Source organism: Tinamus guttatus, unplaced genomic scaffold (assembly GCF_059628265.1).
Source record: "Tinamus guttatus ecotype Peru unplaced genomic scaffold, ASM5962826v1 Tinamus_guttatus_pri_ptg000794l, whole genome shotgun sequence".
NCBI lineage: Eukaryota > Metazoa > Chordata > Aves > Tinamiformes > Tinamidae > Tinamus > Tinamus guttatus.
In genome coordinates, this window is record NW_028289328.1 from 139721 (window position 1) to 161215 (window position 21495).

At 38.8% G+C, this 21495-nt stretch overlaps 1 protein-coding gene across 1 annotated transcript in view; it reads right to left on the reverse strand.

The window, feature by feature from the left end:
- Window positions 1-21495, reverse strand: part of KDM4C (lysine demethylase 4C) — a 236854-nt gene that overhangs the window by 99301 nt on the left and 116058 nt on the right. The window contains exons 9-12 of the mRNA XM_088537506.1: window positions 16811-17004; window positions 11540-11778; window positions 9194-9555; window positions 6534-6645 (exon numbers count right to left, since the gene is read on the reverse strand). Coding sequence (XP_088393632.1) covers window positions 6534-6645; window positions 9194-9555; window positions 11540-11778; window positions 16811-17004 — 907 coding nt within the window. The remainder of the gene's footprint in view (window positions 1-6533; window positions 6646-9193; window positions 9556-11539; window positions 11779-16810; window positions 17005-21495) is intronic.

A 21495-nucleotide genomic window follows, 5' to 3' on the forward strand; every position in this document is an offset into this window, starting at 1 on the left:
TACCAGAACAGTTGTTAGGCCACAAAAGCTCTTTCTGCGAACAGAAGCCACTACCCTAAATGATGTGCAGAAGCTCCTGGGCGATATTAATTGGGTACGCTCGGTGTGCGGTATTTCCAACGCAGATATAGAACCCCTCGTACAACTCATTCAGGGCAGGTGCGGAGTTGATGCCCTGCATCAGCTTTCCCCCAAAGCAAAACTAGCACTACAAAAGGTATCCGAAAGGGTATCAACCGCATATGCCAGTTGCTGGGACTCTGATAAACCAGTGGGTTTGCTCTTGCTAAATCACAACCACTACCCGCTGCTGCTATTGATGCAATGGTTTGAGGATAGAGATCCCCTTCATAAACTCGAGCGGATTTTTTTGCCTATTCAATCCAAGCGTAGGGTGACAACTCGCTTTTGAACAGTTGATAATGAAAGGACGATCTTGGGCAATGGAAATAGCAGGATATGAACTCAGTTTAATCGTTGTGCCATTGGCTGCAGAATACCTACAGTGGGCTTTACAGAACTCTGTGCCACTTCAAGTTGCCCTCTTGGACTATCCAGGGCAGGTTAGAGTCCACCTGCCACCCCATCGTTTTATGGCCGCGGTCAAACTTGGACAGTTTGAGGAGTGCCTTCCCCAGCGATCCCCAATGCCGGCTAAGGGAGTGACCGTGTTTACGGACGCCGGAGGGAGATCACAGAAGTCAGCATTAACCTGGAAAGAGGGAGACGTCTGGAAGGAGGTGGTGCTATCGGACTTTAGTGGTTCCACTCAACAACTAGAATTACGTGTTGTCACGTAAATTATGTGAATTACGTGGCTTTTCAGCGCTGGCCAGATCAGGTCCTCAATGTGGTATGTGACCCCCTGTATGTAGTAGGTATTGTTCAACACATGGAACGTGCAATTTGAAAGAAGTTGGCAATGTAGCTCTGTTTGCCCTCTTTAAAACACTCTGGCTATCGCTCGACAAACGTGAGGCGCCATGTTTTATTACACATATTCGGAGTCACACGAATTTGCCCGGTGATCTGTCTGAGGGAAACCAATGGGCAGATTGGCTGGTAGCTCCACCATGGACTGGCCCCCTGCCAGAGAAGTTTCAACAGGCTCCGGGTTCCCATCAATTTTTCCATCAGTCTGTCAAGGCACTACAATGACAGTTTAACCTGGCAGTTGCTGCGGCACGAGGGATTATACAAACTTGCCCTGATTGTCAGTGATTCATGGGTGGCCGCCCGACCGCGGTGAATCCCACAGGTACCGGTCCGTTGGAACTGTGGCAAATGGACGTTACCCATATACCGGCGTTTGACAGACTAAAATATGTCCATGAGTCGGTTGACTGTTTTTCTATGGCCATCTGGGCCACGGCACAGATGGGTGAATCCAGCAAATAGGTCCAACGCCTCATGCGGGTGGCTATGGCAGCGTTGGGGGTCCCACAAAGGGTAAAAACTGATAATGGGTCGGGCTATGTCGCACGAGGGACACAAGAGTTTTTCCATCTTTGGGGCATAGAGCATGTTATGGGCATTCCACACTCTCCTACTGGGCAGGCCACAGTGGAACGTATGAGCCAAACACTGAAACGTCAGCTTCAAAATCAAAAAGGGGGAGAATTGGGAATTATGCCTGCAGAGAGATTGGCAAAAGCAGTATATGTTTTAAATTTTTTGAGACTACCCCGGGATAGCCTAGTCCCTCCAAAGGTCAAACATGGGGAGCTAAAGGGAGCCCTGACAGAAGTAAAATCGGGCCCATGTAAGGTGATGCTGAGAGACTGGAACATGGGAAAATGGACTGGGCCTTTGGACTTGATAACCTGGGGAAAAGGGTATGCTTGTGTCATTATAGATACTGGAACCAGGCGGGTACCAGCAAAGTAGGTGAGACCTTGGCTGGAAGCAGACTCGCATATGTCAGATGTAGCAGGCAAGCAGCTGGTACCCTAGCTGTGGAAAGTGTGAGCCTGCAGAAGGAAAACATGGTAGGAAGGAGTGTTACTGTTATTATTAGCTGTATATTGTGGCTTTGAGGAGGTAATGTTGCTTTTAACGCTATTCTAGGAGCTGATGCTGCTTTTAACACTAATGGATATGTTATGCTTCCTAGGCGGATTGTTAATTATATTCAAATCAAGAGTTGTTGGCTTTGTGGGACAGCAGACCAATTTGATGCACTGGTGTTAGGCATTCCTTTGAGCAACTGGCCAGACCTGAATCCATATAGCTTACTCAATACATCCTATCAGTGTACACAAGAGAATGTCACAATGGAAGAAACACCTTTTACACTTCAATTGGTTAGTAACACGGTGCCTTATATATATTATAACTTATGAGGCCCGAATCTAGGCACCTTTCAAAAAAAAAAACAGGCAATTGGACGACCATAAAGCTTAAATTGAACCATAGTGGGGATATAAATCCTGCAAGTAGCTGTTCTGTGGGAGTAGGAGACTATTTATGGGGAAGAGCCACCACGAATACATATCTAATATTGATCAGTCCGGCAAAATACTCACAGACATCCAAGACATTTGGGATCACGCAAAAATTTTGCACAAAGTCACAGAGGACGAGGGTCTGTCATGGTGTATTGGAGATGGAAATTTCTATGATCTGTAGAGTCATAAATAAGCATTGTGTGAAACAAAATCCAGACCTTGGAGGGAAAACACCGAACCTTGATGATACTGAGCAGACCTTCCTCTAACAAAGGAAGGTTGTAATACTCGGATCCCTGAAGAAGAACGAAAAGCAACTTGTTATCTAAACCAACAAAGAAGCAGTTAGTTCAGAAGAAGCAAGAATTGCTGTTCAGGCTGGTTTGCAGCTGCTGTCTAAGGAAGTTTAAGGCCAAAGTCACTGCAAGAACAAGGATAAGGGAAGCGAGACCACCAAATTGAGGGATGAGACCCCCTTCTGGAATTTGTGCAGGCGCAGTCCTAGGAGGATGATATAATACAAAGGTGGAGATTTACCCACCCCTGGGTGGCCTCCTGGCACGTACCGGCCCTACGTGACCGGACGCCCCAGGGGATAAAATACGAAGGACAGATTTGGGGGACGGAGACTCCCAATATCGAGGCCAATGTTGTCTCCTGCGGGGACGCCCGCTATGATTGAGAGCCTGCCAGCCCCTCTAGCCCGCTACCTTGGAGAGATGCGTGGTCTCGTAATTCTGCTGGCGAGTATTATTCACTAAGTAACTTTTTCATATTCACATGTAATAACCAATTCATATTCGTGTGTACTTGTATCTATGTTGTGTTAATTAAAGGCATCATTGTTATTAAGTCTATTTTTTGTCTTTGGATTGCCAAATCCCGAGCCCATCTGGTACACATGGTTGGAGAATTTATTAAGTGATGGGGAATTTCGGGATGGTTTTGCTCATTATTTAGAAGTGTTGGGATGATGATGTTGATTCTACGTTGCATTCTACTAGTTGTGCCTTGTTTATTGAAATGTGTATCCAATTATGATTGAGAATGCTGTAAAGATGGTTTGCCTGGTTCAAGAACAAAAAGGGGGAATTGTGAGAGGATATCCAAGTAACGGAGGCTTCCCGATAGAAGACGGATACAATGAACCGGACTAGGACCAAGGCAAAAAGATTGTGGGAAAGTCATCAGCTGGAAGAACACGGAAGTAGGAGAGGAAGAACCTGTAAACAAGCTTATCCGTGCAGGATAGAGGACTGTGCGCAGGCCAATCAAGTAAACGCGTGCCCCGATATCTACAGCCAACCTAGCACGGTAGAAGACGCGGGTGGACAGCAGTATGTAACCAACTGCAACGTAAGTGTACGCGTGGCTAGATGACTTAGCAGAAATGTAGTAGATGAATAGAGTCCTGTAACGCGAATAAAGCCATTTCTGTTAGACTCATATTGAAGCCTTCAGGAGTCACGTCTGGCCTCCTGCACAGAAGTTATGGTATCAAGACTCTTCTAGTCAAAACTGGAAACACTTTTTTAGAGAACCACAGAGCAAGGACTGTGTAAATATACATACTGAATTATATTCTTTGTTAAGTCCGGAATACTGATGAAACACAGTCATACGGGGAACATGAAACTCAGGAAAGTCTCCTTTGAATGGGAAGCTCTGACAGGACTCTGACTTCCATGTCAGGATGCAGCCTGACAGCCCTTCCAGACATCCAGTTCTTTAACTGCTACCCTGGGTATAAACACCCCCAAAATCTACTGTGGTCCTTTTTGTGTTCTCTCAAAAGCATGTTGATAAGTTACGAATTAAAAAAGCAGATGTATGAAAAAAAACTCAAAGTTCCAGTTTTCCAGATAAAAAATACCAGTAACTGCCATTAATTAACTGCCTCTTAATTACTTCTTTCAATCAGGACCTACATAAGCACTTAAGAGTCAGTTGCCATGATTCTAGAACAACTGCCTTTTCTTCCCTAAGCAAAAAACACCTTTATGTCTGAGAAGGACAACCACCATGCACACAAGGAAGACCACCAGGTATATGCTGGAATATAGTATGTCCCTGGGGTCCTGCTGCTTCTCACTTTCACTTTTCATTTTCTTGTAAAACGATGATCACAGAATCATAGAATAATGATTCATACTCAAACAAATATATTTTAAGTCCTTGAGACACTAGGACTCTGCTGAGATGCCAGGAAGCTGACAAATTCCTGGGCAGGTCTGCAAAAAGAAAACAGAACCCTTGAGGCTGCCAAGCCTTTGTCTTCACATCATCATCATCTGGCCAGATTGTGAGCTCCATCATAGACAGTCCATGCTAAAATAGGAAATTCTCCATATGTTTTAACCACAGCCAATGTTAAAAAATATCAACCACTACAAACAATGTAATCGCTAATTAAAAAAGAGCAATTTCACTCCAGCATATCACATATTTAAATCTGTAACCACTTTACTAGATGAATCTTAATATCACTCATTTTGTGTAAATTACCATAACTCTTTCTGAAATGTACTCTGTCTAGCCCCTCAAGTTATCCAACAGATCCATACGAGATAAGAATCACAGACTTAAGCTGTCCCTAATTTTCAGAAAGATGCTTAACAGCTAATTGATACATTGCATCCAGAAAACCTAAGGCTCAGATGAAAAAAGAATGAGAAAGACGAAGCAAGTTTAGGTTTCAAAAAAGACTGGAGATATCTGGCCAAGGGGCTAGTTATAGCGGGCCTAAATTGGTGCCAGGTAAAAGAGAGGAGAGGGAGAGGGAGAGGGAGAGGGAGAGGGAGAGGGAGAGGGAGAGGGAGAAGGAGAGGGAGAGGGAGAGGGAGAGGGAGAGGTTTATAGACAGTTCTCTCTTGCCAGTTTATAGGCAAGTTCTCTCTCTTTGTCAGGGATGTCTGCTTCAGCAGCCATAAGAAACAACCACTCTTCACTAGAGGTGACAATCGAGAAAGAATAAAATCACAAAGCTCAAAAGGCTCCTGTGCCACTTGGCAGTGTCAAACGAGAGCCCCAGACACGTCCCTGGCAGCGCAGACCCGCGGCCACAGAGCTGGCGCCGGCCGCTTCCTGCACCGCGCTGAGCACCCAACGCTCCGCTCCCGAGAGATTTTGGACAACAGTACCTAATAGATCCACGATTTATAGAACCAATACCAATAACCAACTGTTAACGCAATATGAACAAGGCATGTATTTGTTTCCATTTGATGGATAGCTTGATGCACAGTTCAATAAGCGTCACAAGCTATTTGATAGAAGAAAGTAGCTTTATTCATCAACTTCAGCTGGCTGTATATGTGATTGCTAGTAAAGCTGATTTACTTTTTCTATTTCCTTCAGAACAGCAAATCCCTTTTCCGGGTAAACTGCTTACCTTTTGCAATCTGTCCACAAATGGTGGCTCTCTAGAGTTAAAGCACTCAGTTAATATCCAAAACAAAGACAGTCGGACAAGCTTTGAGTATTATTTCAACTTTGAGTATTATTCAACTTGTGGTATCTAGATACAGAGCAGTGAGTTTTATGATTACGGAATTATTTATTTATTTTCTGTGCTGACTACTCTATATATTGCTGTGGTTTATCATCAATATTATCAAACACCTGTTTCTTCTTTAAAATTCTACTTCCCTTCATTACTTGAGTACCCGAAGTTACCATATCATATATGATAATATTCATACCCGTGATCTACAGTGAAGACATGGTCTGGTTTGTTCAGATATACTGATTAACATTAGGCTTCTAGTTCAGGTAATTAAAAAATTACCAGGTAGTTAAAAAATGGAATTAGGTGGTCACTACTCAGTACTAACCAGACTCAAGTCTCTCAGTCTTAAGCAGGCCTTCTACCTTATTTACAATTTACAGATTTTAGAAGAATCTGAGTAAGATCAGAGAAAGAGTAGCGTGGATTCAGAGACCCCACCGAAAGATTTCAGTGCAGTTTTGCTACCTTGTTTGCATTTCTTACATAGGAAGAACTTATTTCATTCTCACTGTTTTTGCAAATGCCAGATATCATATAGACAAGAACATAATCAAGGAGACATTAAATTCTACACATACCTTCATCACTAGTTGCTTGCTGTTTAACCAAAGTCATTGGAGATCTGGCTGGGGGTTTACTTAGTGGATGACGCCAACTCTTAGATGCTTGCTTTCTTTCAATTTCTGCTGACTAAAGAAGAAAAAAGAAACAGAACAAATTTAGTTTTTTTTCTCTGTAAAATTAATAATAATGAACTAAATAATTCTACAAATGAAAGATGTCAATTTTGTTAGTTAAGGGCTATTATGATACTTTAACCACCTCTTATGCACCAATAAAATTTCCATTTTTTTTTCTTAATAATCTAGCATTTAGCACAATGATTCATTCACCCTCTAAAAATAAATAAATCCACACAGTGGACTAATATTAGTCTGAAAAGAGTAAAGAGTGACTTTTTCTGGGAATAAGGAGGAAGAAAGGAATTTAGGAAGGGAAATTAGGAACTAATGGTTCAGTTGCACTACTTAAATATCTTTCCCTTACAGAAAAATAAAACCAAAAATTAACAGATACTTAAAAAAAGAATTACCACATTGACTGAATAAAGATTTACACTGGCTGAAAATTAATGTATATTTAGATTCTGTGCATAAGACTACCAAAACTATTTTGACACCGTTTCTTGTTGATGAATGCAATGTTCTGTTGAAATGTATGAAGTTTTATTGGTCAACGCAAGCATAATATTCTCAATCTGCAAACAATTACTACTAACATCATAACATAGATTTCTTTAAGAAGAAAAAAACAGATGCAATCAGAGTATTTCTCAAGGAACAGCACCAGAAGTAATTTCTAGACTTGACAAAAAAAGAGAGTACATCTCAAGGTCAGGAAGGTTCCATTCAAAACTTTCAGCAGGTTTAGGAGGATCTGGATGGCTGGCAGGAATCTGAATACAAAGCCAGACAACAAGAAGTATCACAGACTCTCACACACTGCAAAACAAACCTGTGAAGACACCAAAGGTTCTTCTTCAAGTCTGTTCATGCTTGAAAACAACTCGTGAAGTCCATAAAAACTAACCTAAATATATTTCTGTATTATAGATTTTCAAAGTTATTTTTAGTCAAATAAGAGCAATTAGCAGACAGCACAGTGCACAGCAGCTTAGGTGTATTATTGAACAATCTAGTCCCCCAGATTTTACATGATTTTGCTTTTCTGTTCTTCTCTTTCTTCATACTGTAGAGAAATACCTATGGAGAAGGAATCATTTTAGTCTACATGCTTGTGCACAAGGGACTCCTGGGCCCTTCTCGTAAGTCTCCCACTGTACGCAAGCTGCCAATTACAAATACCATTATCAACAGGTCAAAAATTCTCTCAAGTCTGCAACCAACCATTATCTGATTTCTCCATTCATTCGGTCTCTAAGACAGCACTCTATTTTTGTAGGGTCATCACTCCAAAACAGTCTTGAATTAAAAGTAAGATTTTTCAAACACAATTTGTCAGGAGGTCACTCTAGACCTCCTCAAATTTGCCACATGTTTTGTTCCGGTGGCATTTGGAAGGGTGGCCCAAATAATTCAGCACAGCCAGGAGAAGAATTAAACCAAAAAAGTTTTGCTGAGAGGCAACTGTGAATGCCTCTGAAATGCCACTGAAACCATTCACAAAACAGTACAAAAACTTGAGGAACACTATCCCTTTGGAAGTAAAGGCAAACCAGTACTTGACATTTTAAGAAATCCTCATACAGGATTAATATAATAAACTGGGATTCCCAATGTGCTGTTTTGCCAACTCCAAATGTCAGTGGTATGGGGGAAAATCACTAAGTTGACTGGTATCAGATGAGTTTCATAGATCACACCATTCTCCTCAATATCTTGTGCATAACCTATATACACACCTCTTGGCAGCACCGAGTGTTAAAAATCCCCTACTATAAAATATAAAATAAACCAAAAAAAGTACTATCAACAAAAAAAAGTTATGAACTCTGTAAAAAGGGAAAGAAGATCTGCCTTTTCAATTGCATCTGTGCAACATACTTCACTACAGCAAGAAGGAAGGAGCATATACAGTTACACTACAAAGTATCTGAAAACACAAATATAAATGGTTGAGTGGCACAGAAAGAGATAAATATAATCTCTAAAACATGGTGATTACAATATTGAGAAGATATTCGCGGTCCTCTATGCTGTTACAGTGCAAGAGCTGGAGTCAGGATTATTAAATCCATCTGCAAAACACTGGAAAAAAACCACTAGTGTATAGTTCATGTCTGAAGTGCAGTATGATGACTGTGATTTTATTTTGACTTCTGAAATGCATTTCCCATAAGCCTGGCAATCTGGCAGTAGATTGTCTGCTCTCTCTGACAAACTGGTATTGAATCAGCCACTCAGATTCTGTGACCATACTGGCAGGCAAAGAAAATGGGAGTAGCTCAACTCTAGAGACTGACGGCTCAAATTTACAGGTATAATGTCAGATTACTGGACAGCTAAAATCAGAATGAAAATACATCAAAAAGTAAGTGGTAAAAACATTCTGCTTTTTTAGAATGCACTGCCACTTGAACACTTCCAACTAGCATCTGATTAAGGCCACATGTTTTCTTAAGTGCTTTAATTTGGACTGGTCTCATTAGAAATATGTTCATTCACATTTCCTTAAAATAAGAATATATTAATATAATGATGTAATATGCTCCACGTACACTGTATGTTTCCGTGCCATCATCTTCATCCTTTTCTATAACAGGTGTTTCTCTGTTTTCCAAGCTACTCTGAGTGCTCTCTAAGTCACTGACATCATCCTCTGTAGAGATGCTTTCTACTTTCTCTGGGTTTTCTGCTTCAGAAACATGTCCTGGTGACTTAGGGTATGGTATGGCTGACATTGACTGATTCTGAGATTTCAAACACTCTTCCTTTCCGCATGTATGAGGAGTGGGCTGGGTCAACACACAATCTTCAAACTTAGGTGGATGATGACTGGAATCTGTCTTGTCCTCATCTTCGGTAATTTTTTCCTCTGCTAGTGGAACAGGGCTGGAGAATGATTCTGCACAGATACTTCCTATAGAACAAGAATATTTTTAATATTAATAAGTATTAATAAGTTAATAAGTATCACCTTATATTACTTTATATTTATATATTTACATATTAAATATCCCTTATATTATTATATTTAATTTCACAACAATCTGCATTGGTTCTTCATTTAGAAATCATATGTTAGAAGTATTAGTAAAAGGAAGACATACCCAATTGTGTACTTCAGGTTTGATCAAAATATTTTTGAGTTGGAGTGTGATATACAGTTTTAATCTTTTCAATATTTTTTGCTGAATTACAGGAGTATTTTTCTGTCATTCCAAATAATCTATATTAACATAGCTTGCTTATTTCTACAGGAAATAAGCACTTTGACTAATTGGAGAAGAAAGCAATATAAAAGATTACTATATTAACTTTATGCTCTGCATTTATACCTACTATATCCGTTACAAAAACTGTAAATAAACATAGGGTAATGCTTTATAATTAGGAAAATACACTTAAAACAGCTATCAAAAATATTGAAAACAATAGTTTTTGCTTAAAACAGAAAAGCAATTAGTGTATTTTTATACCTCCAAGATAGTGATCAGTGAATTTGTGGATATTTTACATTATCAGAATTCTTTATCTTCTGGTGTTCCCATAGAATAGAGACACCATTGGGTTGGAAGAGTCACTCCAGAAAAAAAATGGTCCTAAGGAACTCTATTTTACATATAAAAGCATTTTAAATATGTCACATTCAAAATTTTAAAAGAAATGGTATCTGAAAAGTCTCTTTCTTATCCACCTTTATAGTGGTTACTTGAATTAGCTTTCCTGAAAATTCCACTTCTGATTATAAAATTGAGTCTCATAAAGCCCATCCTGAACTGAAACAGAACCCTAAGTATAAGCAATACCGTGTTGACTGAGCACTGAGGACGCACTAGCCTTCAGCTCCAATGTGAGCAATGGAATTTCCATGATCACATCCAGCAGTTCCCTCTCCCTACAAAGGTCCAGAGACCATACATTGGTGGAACAAACTTAGGGACACCCCTCCACCCTTGTCTGCCTTCTCTTGTCTTGGCAATTGAGCACAGAATAGCAACTGCACATTAGTTTCCAACTGTTCATGAACTCCCCAAACTTCTGTTAAAGCTCGGAAAAGTAATGGATTAGCTTTTTTTTTTTTTTTTAAAAAAAGAACTATCAGCTACACCTAGAGTGGCTTTGATTCAAATAACACAAACCAGCAATTTCTAAGCACCCGTAGTGGAGTACTTCTCCTTTTGTCGTCTTTAATGCTACTCAGTGACGGTGTTTATCATCTCTGACTGATACAACCATTAATATTTACAACTAAAGAAACATCGCCCTTATGCGCAAGCATATTTCCACTAATAACATGAAACCAACAGGACTTCATACACGCTTAAAGATAAGACTGTATTTTGACTTTCTGCCTAGGATTATGCTTGAACAAACTGAAAATAAAACTTAACACAAGGGATAAACTCCAGAACAGATCAAGTATATTGATATAGACATGGGGAGAAAAGAACCATAGACTTCTCAAGCCCTGTGTAACTTGTATTATCAAACAGTACAAGGAAAATCGAAGCAAGAGAACTCTGGACTTTCAAAAGCAGGCATTTTTGAGCATAAGGAAAATATGTATTGCTTCTAATATGCAGCATATTCAAGCATATGTTTTGCACTGTTGGTTTCAGTTCTTCAAATTCTTCATTACAAACTATTGAAGCCTGTAATAAGGTTGGACTTTTTGTCCTTTTAAAAAACACCTGAATAAAGCACTTTAAGTGATGACCTCATTTCAAAGTAATAATTTGGTCATTCTCTTATCCCTGCAGTATATCAATCTTCTCTATATAACTTTATAAATTATTTTTAGTATGCTACTTAAAATATAATCTTCAACATCTACTGATTTGTGGTATTAGAATATCAACAGTCAAGACTAACATGTGAAACATAATCATTCCTTATCTCACCTGGGACCTCAGCATTATCCAATGATTGTTGATCCAGCTGCATTCCATTACTGTTTTCTTCTTCCCCAGAAGGCTCCCCTGTATTTACCAGTCTCACTTTTTCTCCCAGTTTTCCATTGACCTTGAAGTCATCAGTGGCTGCTTCTGTCGCTGTGATTTCTGCACCAGCTACCATAGCAGATATTCTCTCATCCTCTGTAGTTTTAAGCTTTTTAGATCGAGATCTGGTGTGCTGGAAGCTGTTAAAAAAGATACTGCTGTCAGTGTAGAAAGTCTGTCTTGGATAAGATAAAACGTTTACCAATATATATGTCCCTTTCACCTGCTTAAAGTGGTAAAAAAATGACAATTTTTCATCTTTTTGTGCTGAGATAGTGTTTACAATTTATTAAGTGATAGATTAACAATTGATTGGATTTAACCTTTTAATCTTTTATCACCATTCCAGGCAGACATTATTAAACTATAGAAGTAAAATAACCTTAAAAAACTGTTGTATAAAGAACAACCAAAAGAGACAAACCCTTAAAAGAAGTAACGGAGACAAAACAATCATCTCAGTTGCACTAAAATTTTGAATGATAAAAAGCTAATAAAACACTAGTCTAAATATCCTTGTAAAATCAAGTCTGGTTTGATATTTTTGAGGGTTTTATATGCATTTTAACATTAAGGACAACAATATGAATGGAGGAAAATTCTGTATCCTTAAATATTTTAAATAGCTATTATATTAAGCAATGTATCTAGTGAATCTGTTTAAAAAATAAAGTTGAAATAAAGTCAAAGTTTTGCTACCTTTTCAGAAGTAGGAGAGCAATGCCGAGGCAAGACAGGTGGTAGCCCTTGAACAAAAAGGGTACCACAATTTATGTGCTCAGAATAAAACTAACAGGAGATTGAAGTCTGTTTTCTAATTAATTCAATGATTTGGCATGGTGGGAGGAAATGACTGTACCTGCCTCTTCATCACATGTTGGGTCCCCAGAAAATCACACTAGTGATAAAAGTCCATCAATAGCAGGAACACCAGGACTTGCATCGTAGCATTTAGATATCTCCAGAGAAATGTCTTGTTATCCGTTCCACTTTATTCTTTCTCCACTAATGTGTATCTTTCAACATTCTCACTATAAAATCGTAATTTCTAGAAAACTTGTGTATGTAAGAACCATGCCCACCAATTTGTATCGTAACACAGCTGCCTAAATTGGTTATATGAAATCATTATCCATTATATTACGGCAAAATGTCTCAACTACAAATATCAGACCTAATCTCTGTCTGTCCCCATACTTATGTAGTCTCCCTTGGCTGATATATCTGGTTTTGCTCTGTTGGATTACATCCTATTTCTGTAATCAAAATGATCATATTTTCAAACAACATACTACAGTAGAAAGGAAACTGTATAAACATGTTATTCTCCTTTTGCATTGTTCCAACAACGGAATAAAAGCCAAATTAAGAATTGAACAGAATGTGTCTAATAGTTAAGTGCATTAAATCAGTTCATGTGTTCCTATGATAAAACTTTGAAGATAATTATTATAAAGTCTTTGCTGTTAAGTACAGCTAGCTACCTAAATAATTAAGAGGTATGTTAAATAAAACACTGTTGCTCTAACTGTAAACCCAGGTAATTATGTTGAATAGTGAAACTTACTGCAGGGCAAAATGACATTCAAACAACAACTAAACAATAAAACAATTCTATGTGTCTAGGTTAGTATTATATATATACAGAATTTGCAAGTGAGTAAATCATGAAATGCTTTCTGGGGAGCTTTTTAAACGCAGATGTTTCAACAAAATTTATACGAGGTTCATAGAGGGAGTGCAGGGAATGAGGGAGATCTAACAAGCTGGGAAGCAATATATTTAAGGTATCATTCTAAGACAGCACAATATGGAAAAAACCTCAATCTGAAAGTCTGAGGAACTAATAAATGGCCGTTATAAGTCAAGTTTTGATAATTCAACAGTAGTACTTTTTCCCTTCAATGCATTTATCTTATAGGAAGTGCAACAAAAGAAAGTATAGAATTTCTAACTGAAAAAATCTCACAATTGCTTAAAGCTTCAAGAACATTTAAAGTGAGATCCATCCCCAGTAGCAAGTATCTTTCTTTTCGAAAATTCACTTCCCCTCTTTTCTCTGTCTTGAAACTGACCCTTCACCAAAGAGATTTCGCAACATCTCATAGGATTTGTTCTAAGTAGTAATGACCAGTTGCAGGGCACTAACTCCACTTTGTTACCAGTTACCACTTTGTTACCACCCATTCTAGAGCAGTACTCCCAACGTCACCCTGAGCATCTGCTGTTTCATTCTAGGGAACTATCTGCATGCTAAATTGTCTGCCTTTAAGTTACAAAAAGAGTACAAGCACAGCTAAAAAAAAAAAATCCAGAAAGTGCAAAAAACTTACTTCAAGAGAGCCAACTTTGACCTGTCCAGGGACCTCCTTGGAGGAATCCCCTGGCCAGGGTCCTAGGAGGAAAGGGAGTCCAGGACTAGGTCCAGGGGGTTGGCTAATATTCAAACACCACTTTCTTCAAACTCAGGATTGGTGCATTCTTACAAGAAGTTGAGCAAGGCAGGCAGGAAACCTGCGTGGATGAACAAGGAGAGCTTGAGAATGCTTAAAGAGAAAAAGAGAGCATAGACAATGTGGAAGAAGGGCCAGGCCACATGGGAAAAATACAGAACACTGTCAGAGAACGCAGGGATGCAACGAGGAAGGCCAAGGCCCGCCTGGAACTAGAGTTAGCAAGAGATGTCAGGGCAACAGGAAGGGCTTCTACAAATGCTTCAGGAGCAAGAGGAAGACTAGGGAAAACGTGGGCTCGCTCCTGAATTGGGAAGGTGCCTTGATAGCAGGGGATACAGAGAAGGCAGAGCTACTAAAGGCCTTCTTCGCTTCAATCTTTACTGCTCAGGCTACATCCCATGAACTATAGAGCCTGGAGACAAGAAAGCCGGGACAGAGGAGGACTTTCCTCTGGTCAAGGAGGATTGGGTTAGGGATTATTTAGGCAAACTGCACACCCCTAAATCTGTGGGCCCAGATGGGATGCATCCAAGAGAGCTGAGGGAGCTGGCAGGCGTTATTGCTCAGCCGCTCTCCATCGTCTTCGAGAGGTCATGGAGAGCAGGGGAGGTGCTGGAGGACTGGAAGAAACCAGCGTCAATCCAGTCTGCAAAAAGGGCAGGAGGGAGGAGGCGGGAAAATCCAGGCCGGTCAGCATCACCCTCGTCTCTGGAGAGGTGATGGAGCAGCTCATCTTAGAGACCATCTCTAGGCATGTGAAGGAAAAGACGTTGATCAGGAGTAGTCAGCATGGATTCACCAAGGGGAAGTCTGGTTGGAGGCCTGTGGCCGGTGGTGTCCCACAGGGGTCAGTACTGGGCCTGGTGCTGTTTAACTTGTTCATCGGTGACTTGGACGAGGGCACAGAGGGCACCCTCAGCAAGTTTGCAGATGACACCAAAATGGGAGGAGTGGCCGACACCCTCAAGGGCTGCGCTGCCATCCAGAGGGACCTGGAGAGGATGGAGAGCTGGGCAGAGAGGAACCTCATGAGGTTCAACAAGGACAAGTGCAGGGTCCTGCACCTGGGGAGGAACAACCCCAGGCACCAGGACAGACTAGGGGCTGACCTGCTGGAAAGCAGCTCCACAGAGAGGGGTTTGGGTTGACAACAGGTTAACCATAAGGCAGAAATAGTCCTCGTGGCCAAGAAGGCCAATGGGATCCTGGCCTGCATGAGGAGGAGCGTTGCCAGCAGGTCAAGGGAGGGGAACCTGCCCCTCTATTCAGCTCTGGGGAGGGTGCACCTGGAGTATTGGGTGCAGGTCTGGGCTCCCCAGGACAAGAGGGATGTGGAGCTTCTAGAGAGGGTCCAGCACAGAGCAACAAAGATGGTTAAGGGACTGGAGTATCTATTGTATGAGGAAAGACTAAGTAAGTGAGCTGGGCCTGTTCAGCCTAGAGAAGAGAAGACTGAGAGGAGATCTGATCAACATGTACAAATATATGAGGGGAGAAAGTAAAGAGGATGAGGCCAAACTCTTCTCGGGGATGGCCAGTGACAAGACAAGGGGTAACGGGTGTAAGCTGAAACACAGCTCCACCTCCAAATGAGGAAGAACTTATTTCCTGTGAGGGTGACAGAGCCCTGGAACAGGCTGCTCAGAGAGGCTGTGGAGTCTCCTTCTCTGGAGATCTTCCAAACCCGCCTGGATGCCACCCTGTCCCACGTGCTCTGGGTGTCCCTGCTGCAGCAGGGGGGTTGGACTAGATGATTCCTTCCAACCATTCTGTGATTCTGTGAAACAGGCAGCAGACCAGAATCCACTGCATTTCATATAGCCCTTTGAATGGAGTAGGAAACAATTTCTAACAATACCTATTATAAAACAATACGAAGATAACAGAATTTCTTTAATAAATAAATTGCCCACTGTACCCTACAGTAACTAGATACGAAAAAAAATTACCTTTACCTAGAACCTAGCATTAAGGTAGATCCTTAATAGATAATGAAAAATGCAATCAGTGGAGGTCCCAGTAGGTAAGAGCAAAAGAGAAAAGCACTAATATTCAGCTTTAGAAACAACCCCCGCCTTTTTTCCTAATTTTGTTAGGATGTCAGTCTCAACAACTGTGATTAAGATTTTCTTCACATTAAATTCAAATTTTGATCTGTAACTGACCTGTGGTAGACAAAGAGATTTTGGCAGCTGCAACACGAGTGTCTGCCAAGTAGTCAATAATATCTCCTTGGAGCTAGAAAGTAATGAGGGCAGAGACTATTGCTAGAGACTCCACAGAACTGCCACAACTTCATGCTATGTTTTTCCAATTTTAGAATTAATTTTAGTACAACTTGCAGGGGAATCTTTTTGTCTTTGGCTGAAGATGTCACTAAAAACAAAGACAACTATCCACACCTTGAAAATTTAAATAAAATACACCTTTACAATAGTAAAGATCCGTACTAGCACGCTGGAATGCATTTTCATGCTCTCTATATGCATCCACTTCAGCTATGCACATGTAGCATGTAATGTCAGTAAGTTTTCTGCAGTCTGAAAAAGGACTTGCTTGTCCCTGTGTTTTTATGTTAAGTAAGAAAATAAAAAAAAAAAAACTTCATCTAAAGTAAATGAATTCAAATGGAACATCAGGGAACAGGGCACAAAAGAAATGAATGGGAAATTGACATAATATTTTAGACAACAAAATGATAAAGAAGCATAAATACCATTTGGGCTCATCCTTTATTTTCTTTTTTCGCTGCAGCCAGGCCTTTACTTCAGGTGTTGATTCAGGAGTTGGTTTTGTATGATCAATGGTATATAAATCCTTTCCTTGCTTCCACAGCTGGTATCTGTCTGGTTGAAACTTCCTCACAAAGATGTCCATGGATATTGTCACCATGTCTCTCCTGCAGGTGCACTGCAAGAGAACGTAGACATTTATAAGCGACAAATTATAGAATAGGCTACAGTCTGGAATTAAAAGTAATAACAACAATCCTACATGTGAAAAACTGCTCTGTCTTTAATCCAAATTATCCTCATTTCCCCTCCTCTTTGCTGCTTCTAGCAGTAAGGACAGTTCAAGAGAAGATATTGTCTGAACAAAGATGACATTCCAGAATTTCACATTATCTTAACTTTCATTTTTAAGAACAAAATTTGTAACATAAATTGACATTGAATTATCTCCTCATTTACATGCAAAATCTTCTCAAGTTCAAGCCGTATTGCTATACACTGATGACAAATGGTTACATAAGTAACAATTTTTACGATAACTGTCTTTGCAGTTAGACATCCCAACTTAAAGGTTTGTGCAAAAGAACCATTCTTTAAGCCAAAATGGATATATCAAAGAAAAAAGCTCCATAAAGAAAAATATAGTCTATGATGGAATAATAATAATAAAAAAACATAATAAACTACACCTATATAAGGCACAGAATTTCTTTCTTCCCATAATTTGAAGTTACTTAATAAGAGTGATCAGGTACTAGTAATAGTATTGAAATTTTTGAAAGTTTTAGAACTACTACAAACACATACAGTTCTGAGTGAAACACATACAGTTCTGAGTGAAAGGTAAAGGAGAAATAACACACTCAACACCTTGGCTTGCTCAAAAATACAGAAGACTTAAGTTTCTAGTCACCAAAGGCTGGGAATATTCCAAGGTAAAGGTTGGAAACATATGAAAGTATCTTATTACACAATGAAAGCAGACATATTCTGAAAAACATTTTACTCATTTTCCCTAAAACATGCTAAGAAAAAATATGCTGTTTTGATAAATGATGGGGAGGAGTATTCTTCACGGTGGTGATGTTTTTCCATGTTTTTTTTTCTTCATTTCCCATTTGACTGACTTACAGCCGACAGTTACATGGCTTCCTGCTTCTAAGAGAAAAGTTACTGAAAGCCTCCCTCTTTGAGGCAAAACTGTAATTCTGTTGAAGATGCCTCTGGGGAGATATGCAAAAGTGTACGTGGCTTTCTACTAAAATACTCAGACAATGTTTTTACAGATCACAATAATTTTAGACTCCTCACATTTTTAACAGCAAATGTAAAAACAAAGTTGTCAGATAGTACAATCAAATACTCAGTAAAATCAGAAAACTTAGAAGCCACTTTTTAATAAAATGACAGAATGATAGCCCACGCCAACAAACATACAAACCTAATCTGCCCCAAATCTACCCTTGTTCACACCATGAGAGTAATCCCCATCAGCCAACAGCATTCTCATAGGCAGATTCACTGGAAAATTACAAAATGAATAAGCCTAGAACATCCTGGTGAAAACTGAAATAGATTGAAAAGGGTGAGTGAGTGGCAGATATATCTGCCCACATAACACAAGCCTGCAGATAAACTACTATTTATTGGTAATATATAATCTTACCTATAAAAAAATCTGTTAAAAAAATCTAATGTTGGGACAGACAAACACTGTAACCTATGCAGTGGATGGATTCTTCTTCTGTATATAGTGGATTTAGGCTGAAATATGGTCTTCAATTAAAGATCAGTTTGACAATCAAAATGCTTATAGGAATAAAACTACATCAGAATTCTCTAATGCTATCATCATCACCATCATCATCATCATTATTATTATTTATTATTATTATTTCCTAGTATAAGGATACAGCTTGTGGGGAAGTAATTCAAATGAAATTTATTAGTAGCTGCAAGGCCTGTATGTAATGAGTTGGAAAAAAAAGAAACTTTCAGTTACTTTAATTAATTGGTGCAACTAAATGTGAGATATATTTGTAACAATAGAAAATTGCCTAGAAAATAATTCTTGTCCAAAAGAATTTTTTCAGACGTACTTTATTGGTGAAGAAACAACATTCATTTTGTATTAAATGTGAACTACTTCGCATTTTGTGCTTTGGTTCTCAAAAATAGAAAGGAAAACACCAATTTTACAAAACTATGCATTTCAGATACATACTTATACATCTCCTAAAATAATGAGAGTTTTTTCCTCATTATTTCACTTCACTGCGGTAAAGGTACAGTTAATCTTTTGACCTGAAATATTTTGACATGCTGATATCAATGTTACTATTTAAGAGCTGTTCTTGAATAACGTTTTATAAATTAAGAATCAAGTACAAGTCTTATGGGCCTGAATAATACTCTATCATTAATATTAAACTCTTTCACCAGAAAGAATCACTAGAAGAATCATTTTTAAATGAATATAAAAAGAAAAATCTGTTATGAGTTTCATATCTTATAATGGAAAGCATATAGGCAGTTCATATTATTACTTGACTCTTAGGTAGGCAGAATAATTTCTTAGAGGGATTATCTTTGTTAGGCCACTTTTCTTTGCAGTGTCCCTCCTTTATGTAAGTGTTCAAAAAAAAAAAAAGACAGACAGTTGAATCATGAGGCACACTGCAGGTAAAAATCTCTCTTTAACCACCTATGGGACAGCACATGAAGGAACAACAGTCAAGAAATCTTGCGAAATTCTCTTTTGTGCAAATAGAGAATGAATATCTAGAGAAAATAATAAAACTAGCAGAAGGAGGAAAGCATAGGACTGGTAGTAGTCTTTATATGTTACATAGTACAAAAGGAGAGGAGATTCAAAAAGGATTCTCTAAAAATGATCTAGTCACTGTTAACTGATATACCTACCTGTCTGTAATGATTAAAGCTTTCTCTATGGTAGAGAGGCAATGATGCATTTACTGGAGAGACACATACACAATAATTTATATACTCTTCCAACTCAACAGCAAATGCAGTTCTTAAAGGTTATTTCATTTACTGTTATTCAGTTTTCCTGCAATACTCAAAAAATGATGTTTTAAAAATGTAAAGGTACATTTTGAGAAACTTCTTTTTAAAGGTTCTACAACTGGACCTATTTCTTGCAGATTACCTGTAGAACTAACGGTTGATAGGTACTGTTTATAGAAGAATAGAGTTTAATAAATCATAGCAACTGCAGCTGTTCTTTGCCAAGGAATAAGGCAGTGATATATTTGCACACTGACCTTCTGGCAACTTGTGGGCACTGTTGCAGAAACCTTTGATATCAGTTATCCATCTGTGCAAGCTTCAATAAAGCAAGTGCTCTTTCGATAAAAGTCAGAGTACCCTCAGTTCCCTGACACAAGCAGTCTTACAAAAAAAAAAAAAAAAAAAAAAGATGGGAAATAGCACTCTTTTAAGGTTTTTTTTATATATATTCCACGATATTTAAGTGCATACTGGGGCAAAATATTTCCAATAAATTAGTTATTTGTATTCATATATGCATAAGCAAATATTCTGCAATACTTAAAATGTAGTCTAATATTTAAACAGTGTATTTACAAAAATATATTTTTTCTTGAATCCTATTTCCGATTTATTTCCACTTACACAAAATGGCACCTACACATCCTACTGTAAAAAGATTGCATTTATATTCAAAAAAAAAAATGTAGACTTGATTTCTTCAAGGCCAGGTATCACTTCAAAAATGGCATTTTTTCCACCATTGAAATGCTGATAATAGAAACACTGTGTGATAGGGAACAGCTGAAAGAAATCCGTTTTTTTCTTGAATGCCCTGCCTCTCAACCCTGCTTTCCCTTATCCTGTAAGTACCCCCTTATTTATGTTATTTCCTAGTTGGTATGACCCAAAGATCATTGAATTAAGACTTAAGTGGTGAACATGAAAATACTGATAAAATTCAAAATGCAATCTGACATCAATCTATACATGAATATCATCAAGGAACTTGCTGGAGACAAGATAAAAAGAGAAAAATCATCTAAGGACAGCAAGAGGAGAGAACAGGCTTTATGCACACACGGGGTAATTTTACAGCTCTTGAACTCTAAGTTTAGGTTGTCATCACAGAATAACAGATATCCAGGGCAGGATTCCCACTTTTCAAAAGTTGACACCTATTTGCCAGTAATTTTAAGCAAAAAAGTAGGATTGTTGCCATAGGTATTGCCATGTTTATTACAGTGAGAAGTGAATACCCCTGACAACTCAAATGCAGGAAAATTCATTCTTTAACCAAAATTCTGTCCAAAATTCCTCTCTTCTTTTTGCTCAGGGTCAATTCTTCTTCCATCCCTGATACCTACTCACAGAGGCCATTTGCCTAAAGTCTCTTATCTCTCCACATAGAGTCTAATGAACTCACTTCTGCCCTTCATCTCCTTCGCTACTCATCCCACGTACGCAATCTATACACTTGAACTGCATTTCCTGAGATCCAGAAGATGAAGAGTTTTGTCTTTAACTTAAATTATCTTGTAATGTCTGTCTTTTAAAAAATCAGAAGGATTTTGCCTCTGTGAAGTTAGAATTTAGTGTTAAGAAATTAATATCCATCGTAGAACAGAAGCTGAATAGAATTAACCAATTTTAAAATGTC